General features: G+C 55.6%; 3 protein-coding genes across 5 annotated transcripts in view; 2 read left to right on the forward strand and 1 right to left on the reverse strand.

The window, feature by feature from the left end:
* Positions 1-5,434, forward strand: part of ZNF629 (zinc finger protein 629) — a 9,064-nt gene extending 3,630 nt beyond the window's left edge. The window contains 1 exon segment of the mRNA XM_034988838.1: positions 1-5,434. This exon segment is cut by the window's left edge and continues 3 nt beyond it. Coding sequence (XP_034844729.1) covers positions 1-1,177 — 1,177 coding nt within the window. The 3' untranslated portion in view covers positions 1,178-5,434.
* A 2,265-nt stretch (positions 5,435-7,699) lies between these two features.
* On the reverse strand, positions 7,700-19,870 carry RNF40 (ring finger protein 40). Of its 2 annotated transcripts, XM_034988840.1 has the most exons (20): positions 19,784-19,870; positions 19,509-19,712; positions 18,913-19,080; positions 18,637-18,778; positions 17,743-17,949; positions 17,072-17,193; positions 16,824-16,970; positions 16,656-16,730; positions 15,610-15,729; positions 15,334-15,513; positions 15,014-15,149; positions 14,033-14,154; positions 13,522-13,949; positions 13,318-13,435; positions 13,051-13,200; positions 12,671-12,883; positions 12,465-12,590; positions 11,332-11,472; positions 11,120-11,221; positions 7,700-8,974 (listed from the first exon to the last, which is right to left on the reverse strand). In XM_034988840.1, the coding sequence occupies exons 2-20, from the start codon at positions 19,638-19,640 to the stop codon at positions 8,798-8,800; spliced, it is 3,006 nt and encodes a 1,001-aa protein (XP_034844731.1). In that variant the 5' UTR covers positions 19,641-19,712; positions 19,784-19,870; the 3' UTR covers positions 7,700-8,797. The 2 variants fall into 2 exon arrangements, with proteins under 2 accessions (XP_034844731.1, XP_034844730.1); XM_034988839.1 differs by having other exon boundaries at positions 16,656-16,970.
* Positions 19,871-20,275: 405 nt separating this feature from the next.
* On the forward strand, positions 20,276-23,978 carry CCDC189 (coiled-coil domain containing 189). 2 transcript variants are annotated; one of them, XM_034988853.1, is made up of 9 exons: positions 20,277-20,599; positions 20,927-20,958; positions 21,361-21,426; positions 21,590-21,759; positions 22,318-22,388; positions 22,589-22,705; positions 22,788-22,857; positions 22,937-23,044; positions 23,759-23,978. In XM_034988853.1, the coding sequence occupies exons 1-9, from the start codon at positions 20,396-20,398 to the stop codon at positions 23,935-23,937; spliced, it is 1,017 nt and encodes a 338-aa protein (XP_034844744.1). In that variant the 5' UTR covers positions 20,277-20,395; the 3' UTR covers positions 23,938-23,978. The 2 variants fall into 2 exon arrangements, with proteins under 2 accessions (XP_034844745.1, XP_034844744.1); XM_034988854.1 differs by lacking the exon at positions 22,937-23,044 and having other exon boundaries at positions 20,276-20,599.
* The last annotated feature ends 24 nt before the right edge of the window (positions 23,979-24,002 follow it).

Genomic DNA, 24,002 nt, shown 5'->3' on the forward strand with positions numbered 1-24,002 from the left:
GCGCACGCACACGGGCGAGAAGCCCTACAAGTGCCCCGAGTGCGGCAAGAGCTTCAGCCAGAGCTCCAACCTCATCACCCACGTGCGCACCCACATGGACGAGAACCTGTTCGTGTGCTCCGACTGCGGGAAGGCCTTCCTGGAGGCGCACGAGCTGGAGCAGCATCGGGTGGTCCACGAAAGGGGCAAGACCCCAGCCCGCAGAGCTCAGGGCGACAGCCTGCTGGGGCTGGGCGACTCCGCCCTGCTGACGCCACCCCCGGGAGCCAAACCACACAAGTGTCTTGTCTGCGGAAAGGGCTTCAATGACGAGGGCATTTTCATGCAGCATCAGCGGATCCATATCGGCGAAAACCCCTACAAAAACGCAGACGGCCTCATCGCTCACCCGGCCCCCAAGGCGCCTCAGTTCCGACCCCCCAGGCTCCCTTTCGGAGGCAATTCGTACCCAGGGGCTGCGGAGGGCAGAGCTGAACCCCCGGGACAGCCCTTTAAAATGCCCGAGGGGCAGGAGAGCTTCAGCCAAAGGCTGGGCCTGCTCTCTTCCAAGTCCTACATTTGTTCCCACTGTGGAGAAAGTTTTCTGGATCGCGCTGTGCTCCTCCAACATCAGCTCACCCACGGCAACGAAAAGCCCTTTCTCTTCCCTGACTATAGGATTGGTCTAGGGGAAGGTGCTGGGCCCAGTCCCTTCCTAAGTGGGAAGCCCTTTAAATGCCCTGAATGCAAAAAAAGCTTTGGCCTCAGCTCTGAGCTGCTGCTGCACCAGAAAGTCCATGCAGCTGGGAAACCCCAGAAGAGTCCGGAGCTGGGGAAGAGCTCCTCGGTCCTCCTGGAGCACCTCAGGAGCCCCCTGGGGGCCAGGCCCTACAGCTGCTCAGATTGTGGGGCCTCCTTTCTCGATCACCTGGCACTCGCCCGGCACCAAGAGACCCACACCCAAGAAAAGTCCCCCACCCCTGAGGAACCCCCTGCAGAGCCAGCCACCCTGTCCACAAGCCAGGAAGGGGAGGGAGAGGCCCCCACCCCCACGGGGGGCAGCAGCCACGGGGACGGGGAGAACCCCAAGACCCTCTTGGAAGAAAAGCCCTATTTGTGCCCTGAGTGTGGAGACGGCTTCACGGAAGTCGCAGCCCTCCTCCTCCATAGGAGCTGCCACCCAGGGGTCACCTTGTGAAATGGGTCTGGAGACCAGGGGCCTCTCTCTCCTGAGAGGAACACTGGAGCTCCCCAAAAATCATGTGGGGAAAGGAGGAGAACCCTATCAGGTTGTAGAGAAGCGGAGGATAAAGAACCCTGGGTAAAAATAGTGCTTTTACATCAGTGATGAGAAACCCTATAAAATTGTTGGTGGGAACCACTTAATAAGGCAGTAGAGAAAAACTGTTGGGTTAGAAACCCTATAAATATGTAGGAAAAAAAAAGTCCTTTAAGTCTGTAGCAGAAAAACCCTATAAACCATAGTGGATAAAAGCCCTATTAATTGTAGGAAGAGGTCCCAATACGTCTCTAGACAACCCTATAAAACTGTATCAAAATCCTTGTGAAACTATAGGGTCGGGGAAGTGCAGGGAATCCAATGGCATTGACTCGAGAGGAGTGACCCTCAGAAGGTGTAGAAGAGCCTTCCATGAACTTGTTCCGCAGTGTTCTCTCCCCCTGGAGTTCAGAGGGAGCCTCTCTCCCAGAAGCCTTGGACAATGACACTGAGGAAAATGCTCTGCTGGGGATTAGTGTGGGGAGAGGTGAAAAATAAGTGATGAGGAGCCCCCAGGCCCACAGAGAAGAAACAACCCAGGGAACTAGGAAGAGAAAGTTCAGCTTGCTGCCCTGGGGGTTCCTTGGGGGATGAGGCCGATCTTAGGTGATTGCGTGTTAGAGGAAGAGGCCCACGGGATTCCTTAGGAGGAAGAACCCAAAAATGGGGAAGGAAAAAGAAAAAGCGAGGTCGAGCCTTTTTAAAGGCTGAAGTTTGGGGTGCATAGAAACTTCTAAAGAATACTGGGGAACCATCACAAAAAATTAGGGGGCAGGGAGGGATTTCTGTTAGAGTGCTTTGAGGAAAGCAAACCAAGGTGAAGCCGTGTCCAGATGGAACCCAGCAAACTCGGGGCTGCCCAGTCCTCCCCGTTTCCGGGAGCTTGTTAAGCTGCAAGTGCAAGCAGATCCCGGCTCAGGCCGTCAGGGCTCCCCCCAGCCAGGCAGGACAGGGGACTTCTACTCTGAGAGGCCTCCAGGGCTGCAGGGTCCCTCCTGCCCATTCTCAGGTCTCACTGTCAGGAGGTGTCTCCTGCAATCTAACTGCCACCAGTCTTGCTGCTGTGGCAGCTCACCTCCTCGAATTCTGTCCTCAGTGGAGAGGGGTAACCGCTGCTAGTCGACCTCCAAAGAATAAAGCCCTTCAGAGACTCAAGGCCTGTGTGTGGTTAAATCCTCCCTAGACTTCTCTTCTCCAAGTCAACGAGAGCCACGTGTGGGTTCTCTGTGGCAACGAGGGACAGCAAGTCGACAGAATAGAGCACTCTGATTAGCCAGCAACCCGCTTTTCAACCTCACTCTTTCATCTGAGCTGTTAGCCAGGCTGCTGGCGGGCTGAGCCAGCCGGCACGTAGTGGGGGGCGTCCAGACACCCCACAGACTGGGCCATGGGTCCCTGAAGAGCATCTGGAGGCCTGGCCACCTTCCTCACCCTGGTACTTGGAGCGCTCCGAGGTGGTGATGACCCAGCCCGATCATGGCCTTGGGAGGGGACAGATCCCACCCACTTGGCTCCTCTCCTCCTTAGCCAGAAACCTTCAGAGAGCAATGGAAAGATGAGAAACCCATTCCCCTGCCAGGCCCATCTCCTGTCCTCACACACCACATGGTAACACTCTTTCATTAACCCAGCCAAACCTGCTAACATGACTGCGTGTGTGTGGCAGGGGGGAGAGAGACTGCTGCCCTAGGAAATGGTTGAGTGGAAACTCGCACAACATCTGTAACAAGAACCCCACCCCCTAACCCGGGAGACGCTTAAAGAAGGAGAGGACTCCGTCCAGTGCTGGGTCCAAAGGAAGTGCCCATGGACCCCACGCACCGGTTGTACACCTTGGTCCTCGAGTCTGAGAACTGAGATGCCGGGTGAGGGGCCCTTCAGGAGTCGCACCCCTGGAGAGGGTGACCCAGATTCCTCAGAGCTGTGGAAGAGACCTCTAATTCCATGATTTGAAAGCTGAAAGCCCTTCACCTTTCATCTCTCCTGCCCCCAAAGGGATGACCTTAAATTCAAAGGATCAAAATCTAGAACACTGTAGGAGGAAAAGCCCGGGCCTGCTGGGGAGAAGGAAAAGGCAGGCCTTGGCTAATTGTGGGGAGACCCTCGTCATCATCTGCATAAAAGCCCCAGCCCACCCAAGTGCCCGGTCAGAAAGCACTACTGAGAGGGGAGAAGGAGCCTGCCTGCCGGATCTCTACTGACAGAAGCGTCAACAGAGGGAGTGTCCCTAGGAGACTGAGGAAGAGGAGACAATCCTCCACGTCAAAGCAGATTTTTTCTAAGATGGTAGTAGAAAGAAACCAGTTGTAGAGACAAACCCCTTGTAAAGCTAGAAACAGTTCCCCTCGGAAACAGGTCGGAGGAATCTGTCTTCAGAAAAGTCCCAGAGAGCAGCCTTTGGGGCTCCGGGGCCAGTCCAGGGCGGGGGGAGGTGGTCAGTGTGGTCAAAGGCCAGCCGTCGGCCTATTGAGGACTAGGGTGTAGCATATGTAGTAGGATGCTCGCATGTGTAGGGATGGGTGAGGGCCAGCAGTCTTGGCTCCGGTACTGAATGGATGATGTGGACATGCTTAGTCGGGGTCTGGGGTTTCGTAGCAGGAAAGGGGCAGAATCGGAGACCTTTGGGGCGTGACCTGTTCTCTTGCCCACCTCCCCAAACTTCTTTACCCAGGTGCTTCCCTCCCAGAGCGAGCTACATCTTGGGAGGTACTAAGCAGGGATCTGGCTTGGGGAGGTGGCAGTGTCCAGAGTCCCTCTGACCAGATTAGGCAAAGGCCCAGGGGATGGTCATGGCACGTGCCCACCAGAACTTAATCCAGAAGGCACAGTGTAGCCAAACCCTCTTGTCCAGCTCCACGCAGGCCTGACTTCAGAAGTGCCCTGGTGGAGGAGCTCAACAGACCGGTCACAGGGTCATCAGTGAAAGCAGAGGGGAGAGTAGACACTGATCTGAGCTTAGGGTGCAGCTGGAAACCTCTATGGCTCTGGAGGTCACATGGGAACTCGACAGAGCTGGGCATGAATCCTGAATGGTGGGGAAACTTGAAACCATCACAACCAAGAGGTGGGATTCCATGACACCTGCTCCTGAGGGGAGCAGCCCCCAGGCCCCTTTGCCCCCATTAGGGAAGCCCCACTCAACCTGACTTGTCCCCGTGGAGTGAAGAGAGGCCCCACTTTTGAGTGTTGTGTGTCAATAACAGTGTTGTGTCACTGGTGGTCATGTTGATTAGTTGAAGAGAATAAAGGGAATAAGATTTCCCAGATGTTTTCTGTCTTCTCTTTCAAGCCTGGAGCAAGCTGAAGGAGCTTGTCCTCTCCCAGAGCCAGGGTCTGTGTGTCACCTCCAAAGCTCAGCCGGGCCCAGGCTCCCCTTATACTCTTCGCTCAGATGCCCTCAAATCCCCGACCAGTGCTTGCGGGTAGGAGCCCGAGGGTTTATGGATTGTTAAAATCCACGTCCTTCAGAGAAAGGGGCAGAAACGTGCTGAGATGGTGGCAGAGCCAAGGTCTTAACTGGTGCCTGGCTTTTGCCACCAGCATGACCTGCTGACTCCTGGGTGGCTGCCCGGTGATTCTGGCGCTGGCTGGCTCCGGTCCAGCCGTGCGGGCCTAGGGAGGCCTCTCTGACCACCCCACAACTGCACTCTCCCCAGGCTGCCACAAGGGAAAGCTCCGAAGATCTAGTTCCAAAAGCTGGTGGCACCTCCCCTGGTTCATCTGGGGCCCAGTCAGCCCACCGCTGGACCAGAGCCTCCTAGACCCTGAGGAAGCATGGGTGGAGATCTCACCACAGGAGGCAGCCCATAAGCCTTCACTGTGTGGAGAGGCTCGGAGAAGGGCAGCCACTTGCACAAGATCCACAGGAAGGCAGTGAGGGGAACCAGAACGGCCGGGAGCAGGCTCTGCACCCAGCCAAACCTCTCCTCCCCCAGCACTGGGCCTGCCTGGGCCTGCCCTGGGCTCCACACTGTCTGACCAGGCAGGGCTGTTCTTGCTGAATCCTCAGTGCCAGGCTTGCCTCAGTGCCATCTCCTGGGCCTAGGCCTGGCCATGGCCCCCTGAACAGCCACTTGAGATCCACACTTGCTCTAACCTGTAGCCTGCCTCTGTCCCGGCCAGGAAGCTTTCTCTCCCCTCTCTCTGTGCCTCCCTGGCCTAGACTCCCAGGGCAGGCTCGCTGTCTCTCCCTCCCCTTCCCCATCTGGAAAGCAGGGAGTGGGGTGGTGGGTAAGGGAGAAGGGACTTGCCTTTCCCGGGGAGGTGAGCAGCGAAGGCTATCCTGCCTTCTGTGTCCGCTGTCCTGGTCCCAGTGCAGGAGTCTTCAGTGAAGTGAGGGGACTTCAGGGAAAGAACAGGCACTGGAGCACAGTGATTGGTTCAGGGACTTAGCAGAAAAGGCTGTGGACCCTGATGTGGTCCCTGCCACAGCAGAGGGTCAGGAAACTGGCCGGAGGAAGTGACCTGAGGCAGAGGGCAGGAGCCAGGAATGGGGTGGGGGATACAAAGTACATAACATTACACGGGGTGGGCAGCAGAGCACTGAGTAGAGACTGAGGTCAGGTAAAGAACAGAAGCCGAAGTGTGGGGCATCTTGTCTGAGGAACCTGGGGGTAGAGCACCACCGGGAGGAGAGTGACGACCTTGCGCACCCCCCCCCCCCCATCCCATGGTAGTGTTTTTGTAGGTCTGGAACTCAGGAAGGAGAACTGGACTAGAGAATTGGATCTTAGCAGCTTAGCTGTAGCCAAAGCCATGGATAAGGACACAGGGAGAGTAGTGGAGAAGAAAGGAGAGGGTGTAGCTTAGGATTGGAGGAACAGGGCCAGCAGAAGATAGTATGAGAACAATCAGGAGAGTGTAGCACCACAGTCCAAGGAAGTTTTAAAGAGAGTGGTCAATGTCAAATGCTCCACTGGACTCTGTGGCCAACCACACAGTAGCCCTAGTATTGGCTAAAACAGGCACCTTCACCATGACGCCAACATCTGCACACCCCCAAGGCCAGCTAAGGTCAGGGCTGGTCCAGGAGGAACTTTGGCCTGCCCATCCTAGGGGCCCAGGGTATCACAGCCACTGAGGCCACTTGGGGCTACTGGGGGTTGTCAGGGGTCAAACTTCGTGAGTGAAGGGACCTGACCAGCCCCTAAGGCACAGCCTCCCATAAATTCTGGCATCTGTATCCCCTGCCCTTGAGCTTGAGAAAGTGGTTTGATTGCCTTCTAGACAGGAGTTTTTACTTCTCTTGGCTACGGAGACTAGCCAAACAGAGACATCTAGGGAGGCGATGTGTAGTTACTAATATTTACTGAAAGAGCCTGTGTGGAGAAGACTGCTGAGAAAGAGGACAGTGCTCACTGAAGATTGGCTGACCCTGACTGCTCCGGGCGCGGCCCTCCTCTCAGAGCCTGCTCGCGTCTCTGTGATGCAATATGCTGCGTTTTTCCCAGCCTTGGGTGGCAGACTCTTCCTCGACGGCCCGATGCCATCGCCCGCCGCGGCCCGAGTCTCGGTGAGCGTGCCCACCGCGGCCAGCCCAGCGCCGGAAGTCACCGTGGCCCGCGTCTCCGTCTCCACTCCGACCTGGTCCAGCCGCTGCAACCCCGCCGAAACCCTGGACGCCAGGTGGGGCCCGAAGGCGGACAAGGCCGCGAGCCTCCGCGAAGGAGCGACCGTCGAAAAGGCCGCGGGGCCCCGCGAAGGCGCGACTGCTGCCAAACCTGCGGCCGCCACAACCATGCGTCCGACTCCGGCCCCTAGCCCGGTCAGTACCGGCCCCGGCGCGAGCCCCGTCACCGCTGCAGCGAAGGCTCTGCCCGCGGACCCGATAGCAAACTGAACCCACAGACACCACTCGACACGCGGTTCCCGAGAACACAGTTGCAATGAAAGAAGTCACCCGCTGCGCTGCTCTAATCTGTCCGCCCGCGGGGGGAGGGGCAGGTGAAGCCGGTGGGAAGGGACAGTCCGCAGATTGGGTCCAGACCTGCCTTTGGCCGTCACAACCCGGGAACCAGCCGACCCCACCTAGGACCTTGTTGCCAGGGGCTAACAAGGGACTACATTTCCCGGAACCCAACACGAGGCTCCCAGCATCCCTGCGGCCAATGACTGCGAGGGGCGTGGCGAGCCCGCGCGGAGAAAGCCGGCAGGGCTGCCGGGCTCCGCGGAGGGTCAGCCTGACCGGGTGGGAGCAGGAGGGGGAGGCTGGTGACGGTGGGCGAAGGATGCTTTCTCCCTGCAGACATGCTCCACCCACGAGCACAGTCTGGGATCCGGGACGGCAGTTAAATCCAAATGTAACTAAATGTTGGGGGTGGGAAGGGTGAGGTTTCTGCGCGGGCCCTTGGGGGTTCACATGCCAGCCAGGGCAGCGACGGGAGAAGTGTAGCAGCTAAAATCTGGGACCACGTTTAGGGCAGGAAGCCTGGCTACTCGGAGTGTAGGCTGAGGGTTGGACGTTTATTCATAACAATTAACAGCCTATACAAGACATCTCTAGAGCAGGGCCTATGGGTCTGAATGGACCCTTGCACCTGTCAGCAGCTCCACCTTCCAGACCCCTGCCTGCGGCCTTCACAACCCATGGGAGTTTGCTTGGGCAGGCAGCACAGGAAGCATCTTGGGGACAGGCTCAGTCACAGGGTGTTAGATGAAGCTCCTCTACCTGGAATGATTGGAAGTTGGCCCAGCCGCTAGTCTGTCCCTTCCCCTCCTGGGAAATTCCGCCTCCACTGCAGTTAAGGCCATCAGGATGAAAGCAGGGTCCGGGCTGGGGACCCAGTGGAGTCTTGGGAAGCACGAGGTGGGGGGTGGGGGGTGGGGTAAATGGGCTTGGGAAAGAAATAGAGATGGAGGTGGGGAGGCTGATTAGAATAGAGACTGATGATCTTGGTTCAGCACTCCTGAGATGAGGGCAAGGTGACTGCAGTAGCCAAAGTTTCCCAGAAGAGGAGGACAGTGCCCCCCACCCAGGGGGTACCTCCTTCAGCCCTTGGCATAAGAGCCAGACCAAAGAGCCCAGGGAACTCCACAGGAGGGAAGCCCCACCCAAGCTTGGAGAGTCTCCCTGGGCCCCAGAGTTAAGGGGCTGGGGAAACTGGCCCACCCTTGGTCCTCACTTGTGGGTAAGCAGGTAGTGAATGAACCTCCTCTTGGGTAGGAGGTCACGGCCTGGGGGATTTCACCCTTTGGACTAGGATGGGCCCATGGAGACAGCTGCCTAGGAGTCAGCCTGTGGCGAAGGGTTAGGGCCAGCTTCCAGGAAGCTCAGCTGAGTGCTCTGCTTAGAGCAGACCCTTCCTGCAGGGCAGGTACCCCTTAGGCTACAGCTCTGACTGGGGGGGAAAGATGGAACTAAGCTTGACGGATCTCACCCCCACTAGCACGCACTGGGACCCCCAAACCGACTAGGTGGACAGGGGCTGGGCCCACAGGGTCTGGAATGGAGGGTAGGGGCCACTGAACATGGGGTAGGGAGGGACTGGAGGCACAGCCCCCAGGGTCCGTGGGTGTTCCAAAGTCCCCTGAGTTACGGGTTCAGCTGATGTAGACGCGATGGAAGTCGTGGGCACCAAAGGCCGCGTTGCACTTGGGGCACTTCCTCTGGCGGGCCTCATAGCGGCCCCGCACGCACTCGAAGCAGAAAACGTGGAAGCACTTGGTAAGGACTGCATCCTTCTTGCGGGTGTTACAGCAGGGGCAGGTCAACCGCGCCTGGGCCGGGCAAAGGCATCAGCTCGGGCACAGTCCTGATGGCACCCAGACCCCGAGCTGACAGTAGGAGGTGGTCCAAGCTAAGCCCACCACATAGCAGAATCCATCTAACTCTCCCCGGAACCCTGAGAGGTGGGGCAGAGCACTCTTCGGATAAGGAAACTAAGGCTCAGAGGCCGAGCAAGCTCTCAAAACTAGAAAGTAGCAGAGTCTGAATTCTACCCTGCTCAGTGGTGGCCAGCAGGCAACATGTCCCCTCCCCTCTCAAAGCTGACAACCCACAGGCTCAGCCCGGGCTCCTCTGCCCTGGGGCTTGATCTCACCCCGCTGGCCTTCTCTGGCAAAACCCCAATCCTAGCTGGAGCTCACTGTCTACCTTCTCTTCATCTGCACCTGCTAAGTCACAGATGGGCATAGCAGTGCCACTAGAAATCTGCTGTCTCTACCCTCAACTGGGCCCACCCCTGGTGCCATTCAGAGATCTGGCTGGGTCCCTGGACTCATTCTTCTCTATGAAGGTTTTACAAATCTCTCCTATCCTGAAACCTCCCACCGGCCACCAGATCTCACCTCCAACTCCAGGAGTTCCCTCAACTCCAAATTCCCCAACATTCTTCCTCTGCCCTGCTTGAAATCCCAGCCCAGCCTACTGCCCCAGCATCACCTCTTCCCTAGCTCTCAAACCACACCCATCCAAGTCCATCTCTTCTGGAGAAGCGTTCCTCTCCCTCCCCACAGCTGCCCCCCAGCTGCCTCTGCTCCTTCAAGGCCAAACCACAGGCTTCTCCTCCTCTGCCTATCAGTTATGCTTTGAGGTTCTTAGGGGAAAAGAATGACCTGTCCCCATGCTACAGACCCTACCTGCGTGACCACAGTTGTATGCAGTTCTCACTGCTGCCTCTACTCACAATCTCCCAAACCCCTGTCGTCCACACAGTCCCTCTGCTTCAAGTGCCTTCCCAGCCAGCCTCCCACAGGTACCTCATTTTCAATATCCTGGAGACACAACACTGTCCACCAAAATCTGCTTCTCCACAGTCTTCCTAATCCCATTATGTGCCACTTGTCATCCCTCGCTTCTCAAATTAGGAATGCAAGCATTCTTGTTACCTCTCTCCCTCACTCCATCACTGAGTCCAAGCACTTCTGCCTCCTGAATATCTCCTGACCTCCTCTACTTGTCACTAACACCCCATGCTAGCTCCCTGTCCATTTTTGCCTCAATGACTCCAATAGCCTAACAGATTTCTCTGCCTGTAGTCTTCACCTCCTCTGTACCAAATCTAACAGCAAATCAGACCACATCACTTTCTGGTTTAAAACCCTTTGATGTCGGGGCGCCTGGGTGGCTCAGTTGGTTAAGCGACTGCCTGCGGCTCAGGTCATGATCCTGGAGTCCCGGGGATCGAGCCCCGCATCAGGCTCCCTGCTCGTCAGGGAGTCTGCTTCTCCCTCTGACCCTCCCCTGTCTCATGCTCTATCTCATTCTCTCAAATAAATAAATAAAATCTTTAAAAAAAAACAAAACAAAAAAACCCTTTGATGTCTCCACATTGCCTACGGGATAAGCCCACATCTCCTCACCACACCCTTCAGGATCTGACACTGTCCAAGGCCTCCAACCTTCCTGCTCCCCACAAAACCCACATTCTGTCTTCCAACTACAGTGTCCAGCAATCTCTCCTCCAGCACACCACTCTCAATGAAGGGCCTCTACCTCTGCCTTACCCGTTGCTGGAACCCTCTCATCCTCATTCCTCACAGCCAACCCTCATTCTTCAAATTTTCCTTGGATGACATTCCTTCCAGGAAGCCTACTAGCCCCCAGAGCTACCATGCGCCCCTGGCTTCTACTATCGCAATGCTCATCACTCAGAATTGCTTGGCTTCCTCCTCTAACAGATGATCAGTTTCAAGAGATCTAAGACTAAGGCTAGTTCCTAGCCCTCCCACACCCAGCCAGGCACTGTGCCTGGCACAAGTACATGTACGATACTTGGTTAGTTGTTCGATTCTCTACAACCAAGGTTCTTCCCACTTTTTGCTACTTATTTCTGGGGTCCCCAGACTATCCACTACAGCTCTCACCAACTCCCCATTTAAGATTTCCTGGGTGGACGGGGCACAACAGCCCCACAGCCCCACCTTGTACTCCTTGATCTCCTCCTGGAGGATTTCATCGGCATCTGCATAAACCTCCACCTTCCTCTGCTTCTCCAGCTTGCGCCGCAGCCGTGAGATGTCCTCCTGGAGCAGGAGAAGGGCTAGGCTAAGTGCAAGGGTTCTCCTCTTGAACCACCCGCCCCGAGGCCACACCAGTGACCCAGAGCCACACTGCCCCTGCCCCACGCACACACCTGAGCTCTCTTGAGGTTGAAGCTCTCTTTCTCGCGAGCAGCCCGGCTCTCCGCCAGGCAGGGCTGGATCTCTCGCAGTCGCGTCTGCACATGCTCCAGCTGCACCTTTAGATCCTCGGCCAGCTGGGCCGCTTCCACAGCCTGAGGTAGGTGGGACAGGAAAGGGCAAGGGGGGACCGTTCACCTGAGCTTGGGGAGTCAGGAGTGTGGAGCCACGGTCCACAGATGCCTGTGTCAAACGTTCCAGTGACTCTTGCTCTTGGGACCAAGTCCAGTGTCTTCACTGGAATTAGTCCTGCCTCCTGACTTCTCCACCTTCACCTCCTCCTGGTCTCCACAGTTCCTGACACACTCACTTCTTCACATGCATAACGCTCTCTCCTATCTTTCAGCTTCCACAGGGCTCTTCTCTCTGCTCCCCTCAACTCGCGCAACACACTTATTTCTTCCCAGTGGCCCCCTCAGGCCCCAGCTTACATTCAGCTCCCGAGACAGGCTCCCCTATTTTTCTTTCACAAGACTTACTGGGATCTGCAGTAGCATATTTTACCTGTGGGATTATTGGCTGGTTATCTGCCCCTCAAGACTGGAGGTTCCCACTTCTGGTAGGACCCTCTTGTTCCAGGTTCTCCCCAGCACTCAGTGCCAGGGGTTCATAGCAAGGGCATGAATAACACTGCCTTGATTAATGAATTAAATGGGGAAGAAAAAAAGGCAAACAGGGGAAAGAAAACGAAAACCAACATCGATCTTAAGCCTCTGCCATGACCTAGACGTTCCTGAGGTTTAATACAACTATGTGACAGGGACCAGCATCCCTACTTCACAGCTAACCAACAGAGTGGGTTCTGGAGCCAAGGAGATCAGCCCCAATTCCTGGTCCAATCTTTCTTGAGCAAGTCAGCTGCCTGCCCTAAGCCTCAATTTCCTCACTGAGAAAAGCAGATAATAACAAACACCATCTCACGACTGTTATGAGACCAAAATGCAACCCAGCACAGACAAGGCTCAGCACAGGAACTAGAACACAGTAAGCTTTCAAGACGTGAGCTGGGCTGGGAGAGGAGGCACAGGAGGGCTTCAGCTGTGAGCCACCATCCTAGGTTGCTTTCTCCCCTCGGGCCTGGCCTCACCTTCCTCTTGTTGAGCTCCAGGGCCTGGCTGCGCAGCGTCAGCTCCTTTTCCACACCCCCAAGGCTGCCCTGCAAGGCCCGCTCTTTCTCCTCCAGCTTCTGCACGGTCAGCAGCTGGGCATCCACCTGAGGTCAGGGGTGGTGAGTCAGTGCTGGGGAGCCTCTGGCCCCTCTAGCTCCACCCTGAAAGCCCAGGGTAGCCATACCTGGGACTTCAGGCCCAGAACTTGCTCGCCCAGCTCATCCTTCTCCTCCCGCAGCAGCTTGTGTATCTGGTTGGCCTTGATCCGCTCGGACATCAGCTTGAAGTTGGCATCATCCTTTTCCCGTAACTGCTGTAGCAGCCGCCCGTTTTGCTCCTGCATGTCTTCAAAAGCCTGACCGGTTACATCCATCTCTGACAACAGAGCCTCCTCTTCCTGTGGTAAATGGGCAGAGATGAGATGGAACATGGGAGATGATCGTGGGGAAACCACAGGAAAACAGGGCTGAACAGAGCGGTCCCGGACCATCTGCTAGAAGCACTCAACAGGGAGTTAAGGGAATCCCAACATTCAGAAGCAAGGGGACCACAAGGGGGTCGCACCTGCTTGGTAGCACCCAACTTGCGCTGCAGGTGCTCGATCTGCTCCTCCGCCTGGCGAATGCGCCGCAGGGCGTCCTCATCCGCAATTTTTTTGCTCTCCCTTCTGTCCCTTTCCTCCAATTCCCGAATACGGCTCCGTAGTTCATCAACCTACAGCCACGAGAGTGTAGCTCTTGTCACTGCTTCCCGCTGACCTAGGGCTCTGCTCTGGTTAGAACTCCCCAGGGCAGTCTCTGTGCGTGCCCCACAGGCCCTACCTGTCCTCACCTCAGCCTTGGCCTTGCGTTCAGCTGCCATGAGCTGCACCTTATCCCGCTGTTCCTTGGGTGCTGACTTGTACATGTCCAGCAAAAGCTTCATCTCCTTCTGGCTCTCCTGGGCCTTCCTGGGGAAACACAGGAGGAAGGCTTGGTGAATGGTGCTGGAGGCTACTTTGATAGGGGTGGGAGGGAAACAGGAATAGGGCCTCACTTGAGCTCTGCTCGGAGACCTTTGAGGAGTTCTGACTCCTTCCTCTTGGCCTCCTCCACCTTGGCCTTCTCCCGATCAGCCCTTGAGAGAGCCGAGGCCACAGATGGGGGTCCCAGGCCAGGCCCTTCCCGCTCTCGAAGCTCCCGCTTGGGCCTGGCCTCAGGTTCTCGGCCCCGGGAGGAGGGGCCCTGGGACCCAGGAGTTATGGCCTGGGCATCTTCCTCAGAGGGGACCAGCTCCTCCTTCTTCGCTAAGGAGGTAGTAGTGGTGGTGCCAGGCACTGAAGCCATCTCCTTTCTGCTGTCGGGGGCAGTGACAGGGCCTGGCCCACCCTCTTCTTTCCCTGGGGCTGGGGCACTGAGGCCAGATTCTTCTGGGTGGCCCAGGTTGGGGATGGAGTGGGTTGAGCCGCTGGCCTGGGCCCGGAGCTGCAAAGACAGAGAACAGGGCTGAGGTGAGACAGTGCTCACCCGGGTCCAGCCAAGGCTTTTCCCAGGCAGCCCCCTCTCACCTTGCCAATCTCTGCCTGCACTTCCCGCAGCTTCCGCTTGTACCGCTGGGCGTCCCCCTTTAGCTGGTGGTTGTGGTTTTGGAGGCTGCTGATCAGGTGGCGCATCTCACGGTTGATGGGCCCTGGGAGAGGGTTGGGAAGGAGTTAGACCGGCTTCTGCATGAAGGGCCCAACCCCTCAGTGGGGGAAGAAGGGGAGTCACAGCTGTCACTCCCGTTGTGGAGGAGAAGGAAACTGAGGCCGTACATACAGTGTGATCTCATCAAAGTAATAACCCAGGCTTGAAAAAAGCTCACCCAAAACTAACTTGAGACTGCCTATTTGTTATTTCTGTTAATGTAAATTTTTCTAATATTTCCAAATTTTCTTTAAAGGAACATATAACTGTAATATTCACCAAAATAAATTAGTCCACTTCTTTTGTATTTTTAAACAAACGTCACCTTCTGAGTTTCACCTCTCTAGCCTTCCCATCCAAAATCACAACCCCTTTCTCCCAACACTTCCTATCTTTCTTCCCTTTGTTTTTCTTGACATATTTGCCACTACCTAACATACGTGGTCTGTTTTTCGCTTTGTTGCCCCCCTTTACTACAATACTGCTCCACAGTAGCAGGGACTTCTGTGTTTTGTTCACGGACATAATCCCAAAGCCTAGAAAAGAGCCCGGCTCATAGGTCCTGTTCAAAAAACTTTGTGAAATGAACGACTACCTCTAAGAGAAAGACACCGTAAGGCCAGAGAACCACGGACCGGGCCAAGAGCTCACGTTCTGGCTGCGCCTGCTCGGTCAGCCACCTCAGCTGGTTGTGACCCTCACCATGCCTTTGAGTCAGGTGGTATGATCCCTGTTTTGGCCAGGGAGAGGAGGCTCTGCAAAAGGAAGGGGCTCAACCCCTCGCATCTGGATAAGCAGCAGCCCCACACCAGGGACCAGCAATCCCAGATAAGGCCCCACCCCACCCTGTCCTCACCACATACCCGCCTGCTCGTTGGCCGCCAGGTTCTGCTCGAACTCGATGCGCAGCATCTCGTACTCCTTGCGTACCTGGGCCAGTGTGTCCTCCAGCTGGATAACCTCTGTGCGCAGCTTCTTCTGCAGCCCCAGCTCATCACTCTGTAGGTTGAGGCGTTAAGGACCCACACAACCCCTCAGCCCCCTGGCAAACTCCTCTCCTCTTCCCCCCCACCTCAGGCCTCTGTGGCTTAGGAAGAATTTATTCCCAAGGGACCCCTGGCAGCACACAGGGCCTGCGAAGGCCAGCAACACCTTGACCCTGAGGTCTGTTCCAGGGCCATACCTCCATGTGCTCAATGTGTCTTAGGTGGGAATTCTTGGTAGCCAGCAGCAGCCCCCGGGCCTCATCAAGCTGGGTCTTCACTTGCAGAGACTCGTTGTAGAGCAGCGAGAACTGGGCCTGCAGCATTCGGTACTCCCCCGTTTCCCTCACCACCTCCTCGGGAAGGCTCCGCAGGGCCACCTAGGACCAGGGTGCCCAAAAACGATCAGCAAGAGGATTCAGGACCCAGCCGCTACCTCGCAGGTTCAGGCCCTCCCAGTCCTAAATAGAGCCCACCTTGAGGCGCTCATTGGTCCGCACAGCCCCCTGAAGTTCGGCCTGCAGCTTCTCCAGCTCTGCCATACGGCTGTTGGCCAATTCCTGGTTTTCCTCCAACTCTGCATTCAGCATCTCAAACTGTGGAATGGGAGGGGCTGTGGGAGGCAGGGCCAGGCCAGGATGCCTGCTTCCCTCACATCCCCACCACATGTGGGTAATGATGGATTCTGAAGCCCCACGGACAAGCCAAACCCAAGCATTTTCCTAAGGGCTCCCAGGTAAGTGGGAGAAAATACTGCATGGCCAGTGCTGGGAACCAAGGCTCATAACTGACAGGGAATCAGGGTAGCCTTCTTGAAAGACCTGAAAAGGAACCTGAAATAAGGAGTTAACAGGGAACAACAAACCTTACAGCATCAAAAAAATGTGCAATAAACAAGAAGTGAGAGAGCCCTCTGTGAGACACCTCCTTTAGCCAGCCAGCAAAGAATGCCAGTCAGCTCCAATATACTTTCATTTGTCTCTCTCTGGTTTTTTTTTTCTAAGATTTATTTTCATGTGTGAGAGAGAGCACGTGTGCACGTGTGCACGAGTGGGGGAGGGGTGGGGTAGAGGGAGAAGCAGGCTCCCCGACGGGAAGGGAGCTCAACATGGGGCTCCATCCCAGGACCCTGGGAGCATGATCCGAGCCAAAGGCAGACGCTTAGCCAACTAAGCCACCCAGGCGCCCCCATTTGTTTCTTTTCTATGCTTTTCCTTTGGGGCACCTGTAACCACCTAATGAACTATCTTACTTCTCGTGTGTTCCCCCAACCAGAACCTGAGCTCCATGAGACCTTTGTTTTTTGTCTCTTGTCCTCTGATGCCTACTTCCAAGCACCATGCTTAGTACTTAACGTTAACAATTACTTATTAAATACACAAATGAATAAAACAGAGCACCACGAATGACAGGGAAGGGACTCAGACCATGCAGATGGTCTGTCCTTAATTCTGAGGAGACTTTCATGGGTGGGGCAGAGAAAAGGTTACAGGAGGGATTGGGAAAAATGGTGCCTACTTACTTTCTGCATGCTGAGTGTGATCTGGCCCCCCTGGAAGCCGGAGGAACTCCCAGATGCATAGTAGCCAGAGTTGAGCTGTGGAGAGACAGACCGATGGGGGTGGAGGAGAGAAGCGAGGGCTCCACGTACCCAGTCATGGCTCCATCTGACCCAGCACCCAAGCCCCACCTGCTCCAAGGCCTCTGCCAGGTGCTTATTGAGCTTCTGCTCACGCTTGCGCAGCTTCTCAATGTCCCACTGCAGGTCCTCCACCGTCGTCTCCATCTCCAGCACCTTGGTCTCTGCTGATGTCACTTTATCCTGGAGCTCAGAGTACTGGGGACAATGATAGGGTCAGATGCTTAGAGGAGGGGACTTGGCTCCCTGAGAGCCTTGGTGCACGTCGAACCCAAACCCTGCCCTGGTTTTAATCCCACCTCCAACGAGATGCGATGGTGCTTCTCTTGTAGCTGAGTGGCCAAGTCCTGCAGCCGCCGGTTCTCACGACCCAACTCCCGGGTGCGTGCCCGAGCCACCTCACCGGGGGGCTCACTGTCCCCTGAGAAGGCAGGGCTCGGGTAAGAGCGAAGTTCAGGGCAATGGGGCAAAGTACTAACTCATTCTGGAGTCTGCTATGTGCCCAGTGTGATCCACCAGCTGTCTTGCCAATTTCTCATGACAAAGCCAGGAGTCTGTATCTCCACTGCACAAAGGAGGAAACCAGCTCAGAGAGGAGAGCCATCTGCCCAGAATGACAGGACTAGGGCTGGGAGAAGCCTGTCTGCCTGTCAGCCTGCAAAGCCTGGGCCCTTGCTACTGTGCCTTGTGGGTCACCAACTGCAACCAAAATCTGTGCAAAGTGTTCTAAAGGTCTCCAGCTGGAAGGCAGTAGCCCCATAAGCATCAACAACTCCTCCCACCCAGCTCTCTAGAGCTCAACCCCATGAACCAAAGGCAGAGCCCCATCTACAACCTACCCCTTTCCCTGAGAAAGTGGCTGATTTATTCCTTGGAGAATTATGGCTGCCTCTGCGCTCGGGCATTGAGGGGGTACAAGCAAGACGCAAATGGGGACAGACGCCTTTGCGGCGGGACACAAAGAACTAACCTCGGCTGTATACTCGCTGACAGAGTTCCTCCACCCGGCGCTGTAGGCGGTCTGAGGCCTCTACGACACGGGAAACGGCTGCCTTGGAGAACTCCATTCGGCCCTGGAGCTGCAGCTCCACCTCCTCACTACTGCTGGCGCCCAGTGCTACCACAAAAGCCAAGGCTGGCTCACTGAGGGGGGGCCGCAGCTGCACTGGCAGGGGCTCTGTGAGGGAGGGACAGACCCTCATGAAGATCTCAGGAGGAGAACAGCAATAGTCACCACCACTCCACAGCAAGTTCCAGACTGAGCCCTTCGGCACTCTATGGCTCACTGAATCAGCACAAGCAATGCCCGTCATCAAAGTGAAACTTCGGAGGCTCAGGGAGCTAAAGTAATTTCAAGGCCACAGAGCTTCCAAATCATTCCTCAGGGAAGCCTTCTCCGCCTTCGCCATCTATATTAGAACCACACACGAGTGCACATACACTAATTCCCTTTCAAGGGCCCCTCTTCTTTTTACTTATGGTTTAAAATCATTTCCTCCCTGATGGCAGAGGCAGTCTTTCTTTTCGCTTATCTTTGTCTCTTCCGAGGCTGTAACAGTACTAACTACACAGCTAACACTTGATATTAATACTTTTTTGAACTAAATGAGAGTCAAACATGACGTGCACTATGAACCAAATCACTCAGATCCCAAAGCCCGGGGTCTGGGTTCTTACCCGCTGCATTTTGCTGTCCAAACAGAAAGTCAAGTGTGTGTGTGTGTGTGTGTGTGTGTGTGTGAGTGAGAGAGAGAGAGAGAAGGGTGGTGGGGGAATTCAGAAGACTAGTATGAAAGTTCCCTCCTCTCCAGGACCGTTCCCAGGACTTAATTAAGCTCCCCAGATCCTAGGGCTCTGGCCCTACCCCTCAGCTCCGATGTCCCTGGCTCTGTGAGAGGGGTGTCATCACGTGTCGGCCCCTCCTGGGTCCCAGGCGCCTCTGTCCCTGAAGACAGCTCCCCCTGGCTCTCATGGTGTCGGAGAAGGGCTTCCACAGTTTCATCCAGCTGAAGGGAGAAAGCACCAAAAATGTTATGAATCCCTCAGGTGCTTCCCAGCATGATACTCCTTTCCCAGCAGAGTAGTCTGAGGATTGGCAGCTGGATCAAGGCCAGGTCTTGGAAAGCAGAGGGGCATCCACCTGGGCCCAGTAGCGATTGACAATGAGGAGTGTGGCGTCATCCGTGGCCTGCCGCTTCTCCAGCTTCTCAATTCGTTCTCGGAGTTCATCTTCACAAGCCTGTCGCTGTTCCAACCGCTCTGCCAGTTTCTTGTTCTTGAACTGCAGAACCTTCAGGTCCATCTCCTCCTACCAAGGAAAACAAAGGGGACGAGGAGAGGGTCAAGCAGGGGCCAAGAAACCAATCAGAGAGAGAGACAAAAGAGAGCAACTGGAACGGAGAAGACAGTATCTCCAGACTAACCACTAACAAAATTTAAAGAGATTCAGACACCCACAGAGAAAGCATCTTAATTGTGAGGAGAGTCAAGTTCTGCTTCTGCCTCTTTCTAATTCTCAAGTCTTTGACAAGTCACACGCCCTCTGGGAATCTGTTTCCCTATCTGTAAAAAGAAGGCAGACGTCATGTCCTCGGTTTCCTTCAACAGAGTGTTCTGTAAAGTGGATCCTGCTAAGCTTGGGGGAACTGCGAGTAAAGAAAGGTTCTAGACGATTTGGGCGGAGAACAGAGATGGGAGTCCGGCAAGTTGTGAGGACTGGGGCAGGAGCCCACGAACCGTGGAAGAGATGCCCCCAAGACGAATGGGCTCTATAAGCGTGGTCGTGGTCTTCTCCTCGCGGCTCAGCTTCTTCTCTGGGGGCCCTGAGCCACCGTCGCCGGCGGCGCGTTTGTTGCCGGGTCCAGACATGGCCGCGGCTGCGAGGAGCGGCGCAGGGTCTCCCGAGAGACGTCAGGCAGGCGTAAGCGGCACTTCCGTCACCTGCAGAAGACAGAGAGCAGAGATGTGGATGTGGCCAGCGCTCCGCAGCCCCAAGCCTTCCCCGCACACACCTGCTGGATTCCGACCCCGCCTGCCCCCGGCCCCTCCGCGGCAGCAGGCTCAGCCTAGCGCCATCTTGGCCTTCACCGGACGTCACCCGCCTCCTCAGCCCAGAGCGCAAGCGCCGCAAGCAACGCCGGATGTGGCGAAATTTCATTTCCTATTTCTATTGGTCGCGCTTTGTCCCGCCTCTCGGGCCCCGTTTGGTTTCTTCCTGAACACCACCTCTTTCTCTGGTGATTGGCCAGCAGACAGTTCCCGTGGCAACTGACACTACACTCACATCCTCCAGCCCTGAGGGAATCGTCTGCCTCCTGTTAGCCACTCTGAAACGACGGCACGGGGGCGGTACTTGAAGCTTACTGCGCATGCGCATTCTCTTCTCACTGATTGGCGAGCGTCCTACATTTGTTCCCTCCCTCCACGAGCTCCCTTAGCAACGGTCGCCGTTGAGACGGAGGGAGACGCCCCCCGCGGATTGGCTGCACGAGGCCTCTCTGCGGCGTAGATTGGCTGAAGCGTCGCTGGAGGGAGGGCTTGACAGTCGAGGCCCAAGAACCGGCATTCCCAGGACCCAGGAGGGGCACAGCCTGTGGTGAGCCGCGGCTAGGAAGAGCGACGAGATGATCCGCCAGAAGTCCAGCCAATTCATGGCACTGAAGTTACAGTCGGAGCTTGAACAGCCCTCAGAACTGCAGCGGGAACACCAGAAGGACCTTAGCTCAGTGGATGGGTCCGTCACGCGGATGGTAACAGGTGTGCGGACCGAGTCCAGAACCGCGGCCTCGATAGAAGCGGATGAAGATCCTGCAGCCAACCTGTTCCCGGTGAGGGCGGGACAGAGTGGTCCACTCATGACTGTTTATAAAAGGGCTCCCCGGCAGGGCGTCACCCGTCGTTATGTTTATTAACGTTCAAGACATTCCCTGGGTGCCTTAGTGAAGAGGCAGGGGTGTGTGACTCCGATTGTTAAATGCTCATGAATAGTACTTAGGGCCTATTGAAGCCTAGCCTGCCAGTGTTGCTCGTACATAATCCTTAAAACGACAAGGCAAGTTAGCGGGTTCTCAGGCCAGCTGGAGATTCCGGATGGGTCAGGGACTGGGGCCAGGGATGGCACAGCTCCGCCTGCCCATTCCGTTTTCTCTCCGCAGCCCCCGTTGCCCCAGCCCCGGATCTGCATGTGGTGAGTGTGAAGAATCTTGGGGTTTCCTGCCTCCCCAGTCCAAAGAGGGAGGGTGGGAAGAAGACTAAGAATGTAAACGCAATATCGACTGCTATGGAGCACTGTATAAACGGAGACACTGAAGCCACATGGGGAGTGGCAGAGACAAGAACTCAAGTTTCCTAATCCTCAGCTTTATGAATGAAGAGGATTGTGAGAGTTCCTTTAAGCCATATCCCTTATTTAAAGATGGAGAAAGTTACACCCAGAGAGGAAGTGACTTGCCCAGAGAAGGTAGTGGAAGGGCTAACCCTCAAACTCAGGTCTCCTGGTTCCCAGTCCGGTGCTCTAGCCATCACAGCCTTCTCATGAGACTAATGCCTGATGGCCACCAACACCTTTTCTCCTCTTTTCTTATGACAGGAAGTATCTGGACATCCATTCCATGCACAGGCTGGAGAAGACAGCCAACACTGAGGAGATGAGGGAGTATGGGGGGGGGACAGGGAAGAGCAGAAGAGCTGGCTCCTGGGGAAGACTAAGGGGGCTGGGCGGGGAAGGAAGGAATGCCCGGCTCCAGAGCATGTGGTGCACCAGTGTGGGGTGGTAAAGGGGGGCTGGCTCAGGCCTGCCTTCCTGTGTCCCTCCCAAGGGTGCTAGCTGAGCTTCTGGGGCTAAGCTGTCCTGAGCAAAGCCTGCGGGATGCCATCACCCTGGACCTCTTCTCCCACGCACTCCTCTTCTGCCGCCAGCATGGCTTCTCACTGGAACAGACATCGGCAGCTTGTGCCCTGCTCCAAGATCTTCACAAGGCCTGTGTTGGTGAGAGGCGGCGGCTACCAAAGGGTTTGAGCCCAGGGGACAGTGGAGGCTGGGATGGCACAAGTGACCCCAGGAAGCAAGTAATGGATTACCACCTGGAATCTTTGTTCTGTCATTACAAGCACTATTGTAATGACACCCACAGTAACTTGTGTGTGACAACTTGTGTGGTGACAGCACCAACTTTATGAGATTGTTCTGAGGAATCCTGTAGGTAATATACGTAAATATAAAGACAGTGCTCAATGAAATCGCTCCTCCTCCACCTCCCACTTCATTCCTGGAACTGATTTCCTGCAGAATGTTTAACAAGAGCTGAAATCACATATTTCTTGTTTTATTGTATGTCACTTAAGGGCAGGACCTTGTCTGTCTTGTTCAGTGCCTGGAACAGTGCATTGCAGTACTATCTGTTGAGTGAGTTAATGAAACAAGTAAGGACTTAAACTTAGATCTGTTAATTTCCAAAGCTCATGCTCAGTAAGTAGCTGGTGAGTGAGTGAAATGAATGATTATCTGGGAGGGGACTCACTTGTCACATCTTGCTTTCCCTCCCAGCAACCCCCTTGGGCAACGTGGAGGAATGTTACCGCTACTTCACCAGTGTCCTTTTTTGCCATGGAGTCAAGGTCAGTTCCCCTGAAATGGGATCTTCAGTCTCCCACAGATAAGGTCTAGCCCAGTCTCCTGTCCTCTCTCATACTCATCACCCTCATCTTCTTCTGAAGGCTGCAGGGGGTACTCCCTGCTCCTAAATGGCTGGGCACTTGGAGAAAAGGTCAGGGTTCCTGGAGGTGGTCAGTCCTCTCACTCCCACTCATCCCCACAGCGGCCCCCCTTCAGTATCAACCTCTTTAGGGAGGAACAGCTGCTGGCCCTGGCAGATTATGTGGTCAACACCTACTTCCGCCACTTCAAGCTCTACAAATATGTCTTCACACCCCAGGTACGGAAGCCACTCTTCATCTCCCCCTTTCACTCAGTGCAGATGTCCTCCTCTTAGCCTCTCTCCTCCTCCCTCTTCCCAGGTGCGGCTGGATCTATCTTTGACTTACATGGGGCTACAGCCACCCAAGCTCTGGCCAGAAGATGAGACAGGTAAGGGAGAATGCTGGGGCCGGGGCCGGGGCTGGGGCTGGGGCTGGGGCTGAAGCCTCTTCCTGCTTCTGGCCTGCAGAGAAAGGCGGCGAGGAGGCGAAGGAACAGGCAGTCACCCCGCAGGAGGAACCAGAAACAGTGGTCCTGCCAGAGCCAGAGCCAGAGCCAGAGCCAGAGCCAGAGCCAAGTGAGGATGGGTTAGGGTCCCCCGTGACTTGGAGCAGGCATAAAATGAAGGGTTTAGACCACATCAGGACTTCAGGTCTGTTCTAGGCACAGTGTCCTTTCTCCAAATGATTCCTTATGCAGAAGTCCAAGGTGACAAACAGGTAATAAGAGTGCAGCTGCTGGGGGTGAAGCAGGAGCTCCAGGAAAGGATCATTATAAAACCAATGACGGGGGCACCTGGGTGGCGCAGTGGGTTAAGCAGCCGATTCTTGGTTTCAGCTCACAGCTCACGGAGTCTGCTTGAGATTCTCCCACCCTCTCCTTCTGTCCCTCCTGCTCATACATACGTGCACGCACTCTCTCTAATAATCTTTTAAAAAATTTTAAAAACCAGTAACAGCCAGTGCACATTTGGCAATACCGTGGTGCCAGGCAGGCCCTGTTTTAAGCATTTACATTTAATCTTCCTTCAGGCCTAGGCACTAGGTGCTATCACTATCTACACTGTACACAGGAGGAAACCGAGGTATGCAAAGATGAAATCACCTGTGTAAAGTCACTTATCTGCTGATCAGCAACCCAGAGAGTCCAGCCTGGCCAGTCCACCCCCCCCACCCCCCCGCCTCTCTCCATAGAAGGGTTAGCTGGCCTTTCCTGAACTGAAGCTACCCTGCCACTTGTGTAGCCCCACAGCATCTCTGCTCACCTGCCCCTTGTTCCCTGCCCCCGGCAGGCCAGGTCTCCATCCTGCAAGCCTACATCAGGACCCAGATGAACAAGGAGCTGAGGCAGCTCCAACAGCTGATGGAGGAGCGGCTCCAGGCCAGCGAAGAAAGGCTCAGCAGCAAGTTGACCACACTAGAGCAGCCCTTCCAGCTACCTTCTGGCAAAGGCAAGAACAAGACCAAGTGACCCCCAGCATTTTCCCCAATAAAGGCCCGGGGCAGGGCAGCCCCATCCCCCCCCCGAGCACCTTC

This window comes from Mirounga leonina, unplaced genomic scaffold, assembly GCF_011800145.1.
Source record: "Mirounga leonina isolate KUSES-001 unplaced genomic scaffold, KU_Mleo_1.0 Mir_454, whole genome shotgun sequence".
NCBI lineage: Eukaryota > Metazoa > Chordata > Mammalia > Carnivora > Phocidae > Mirounga > Mirounga leonina.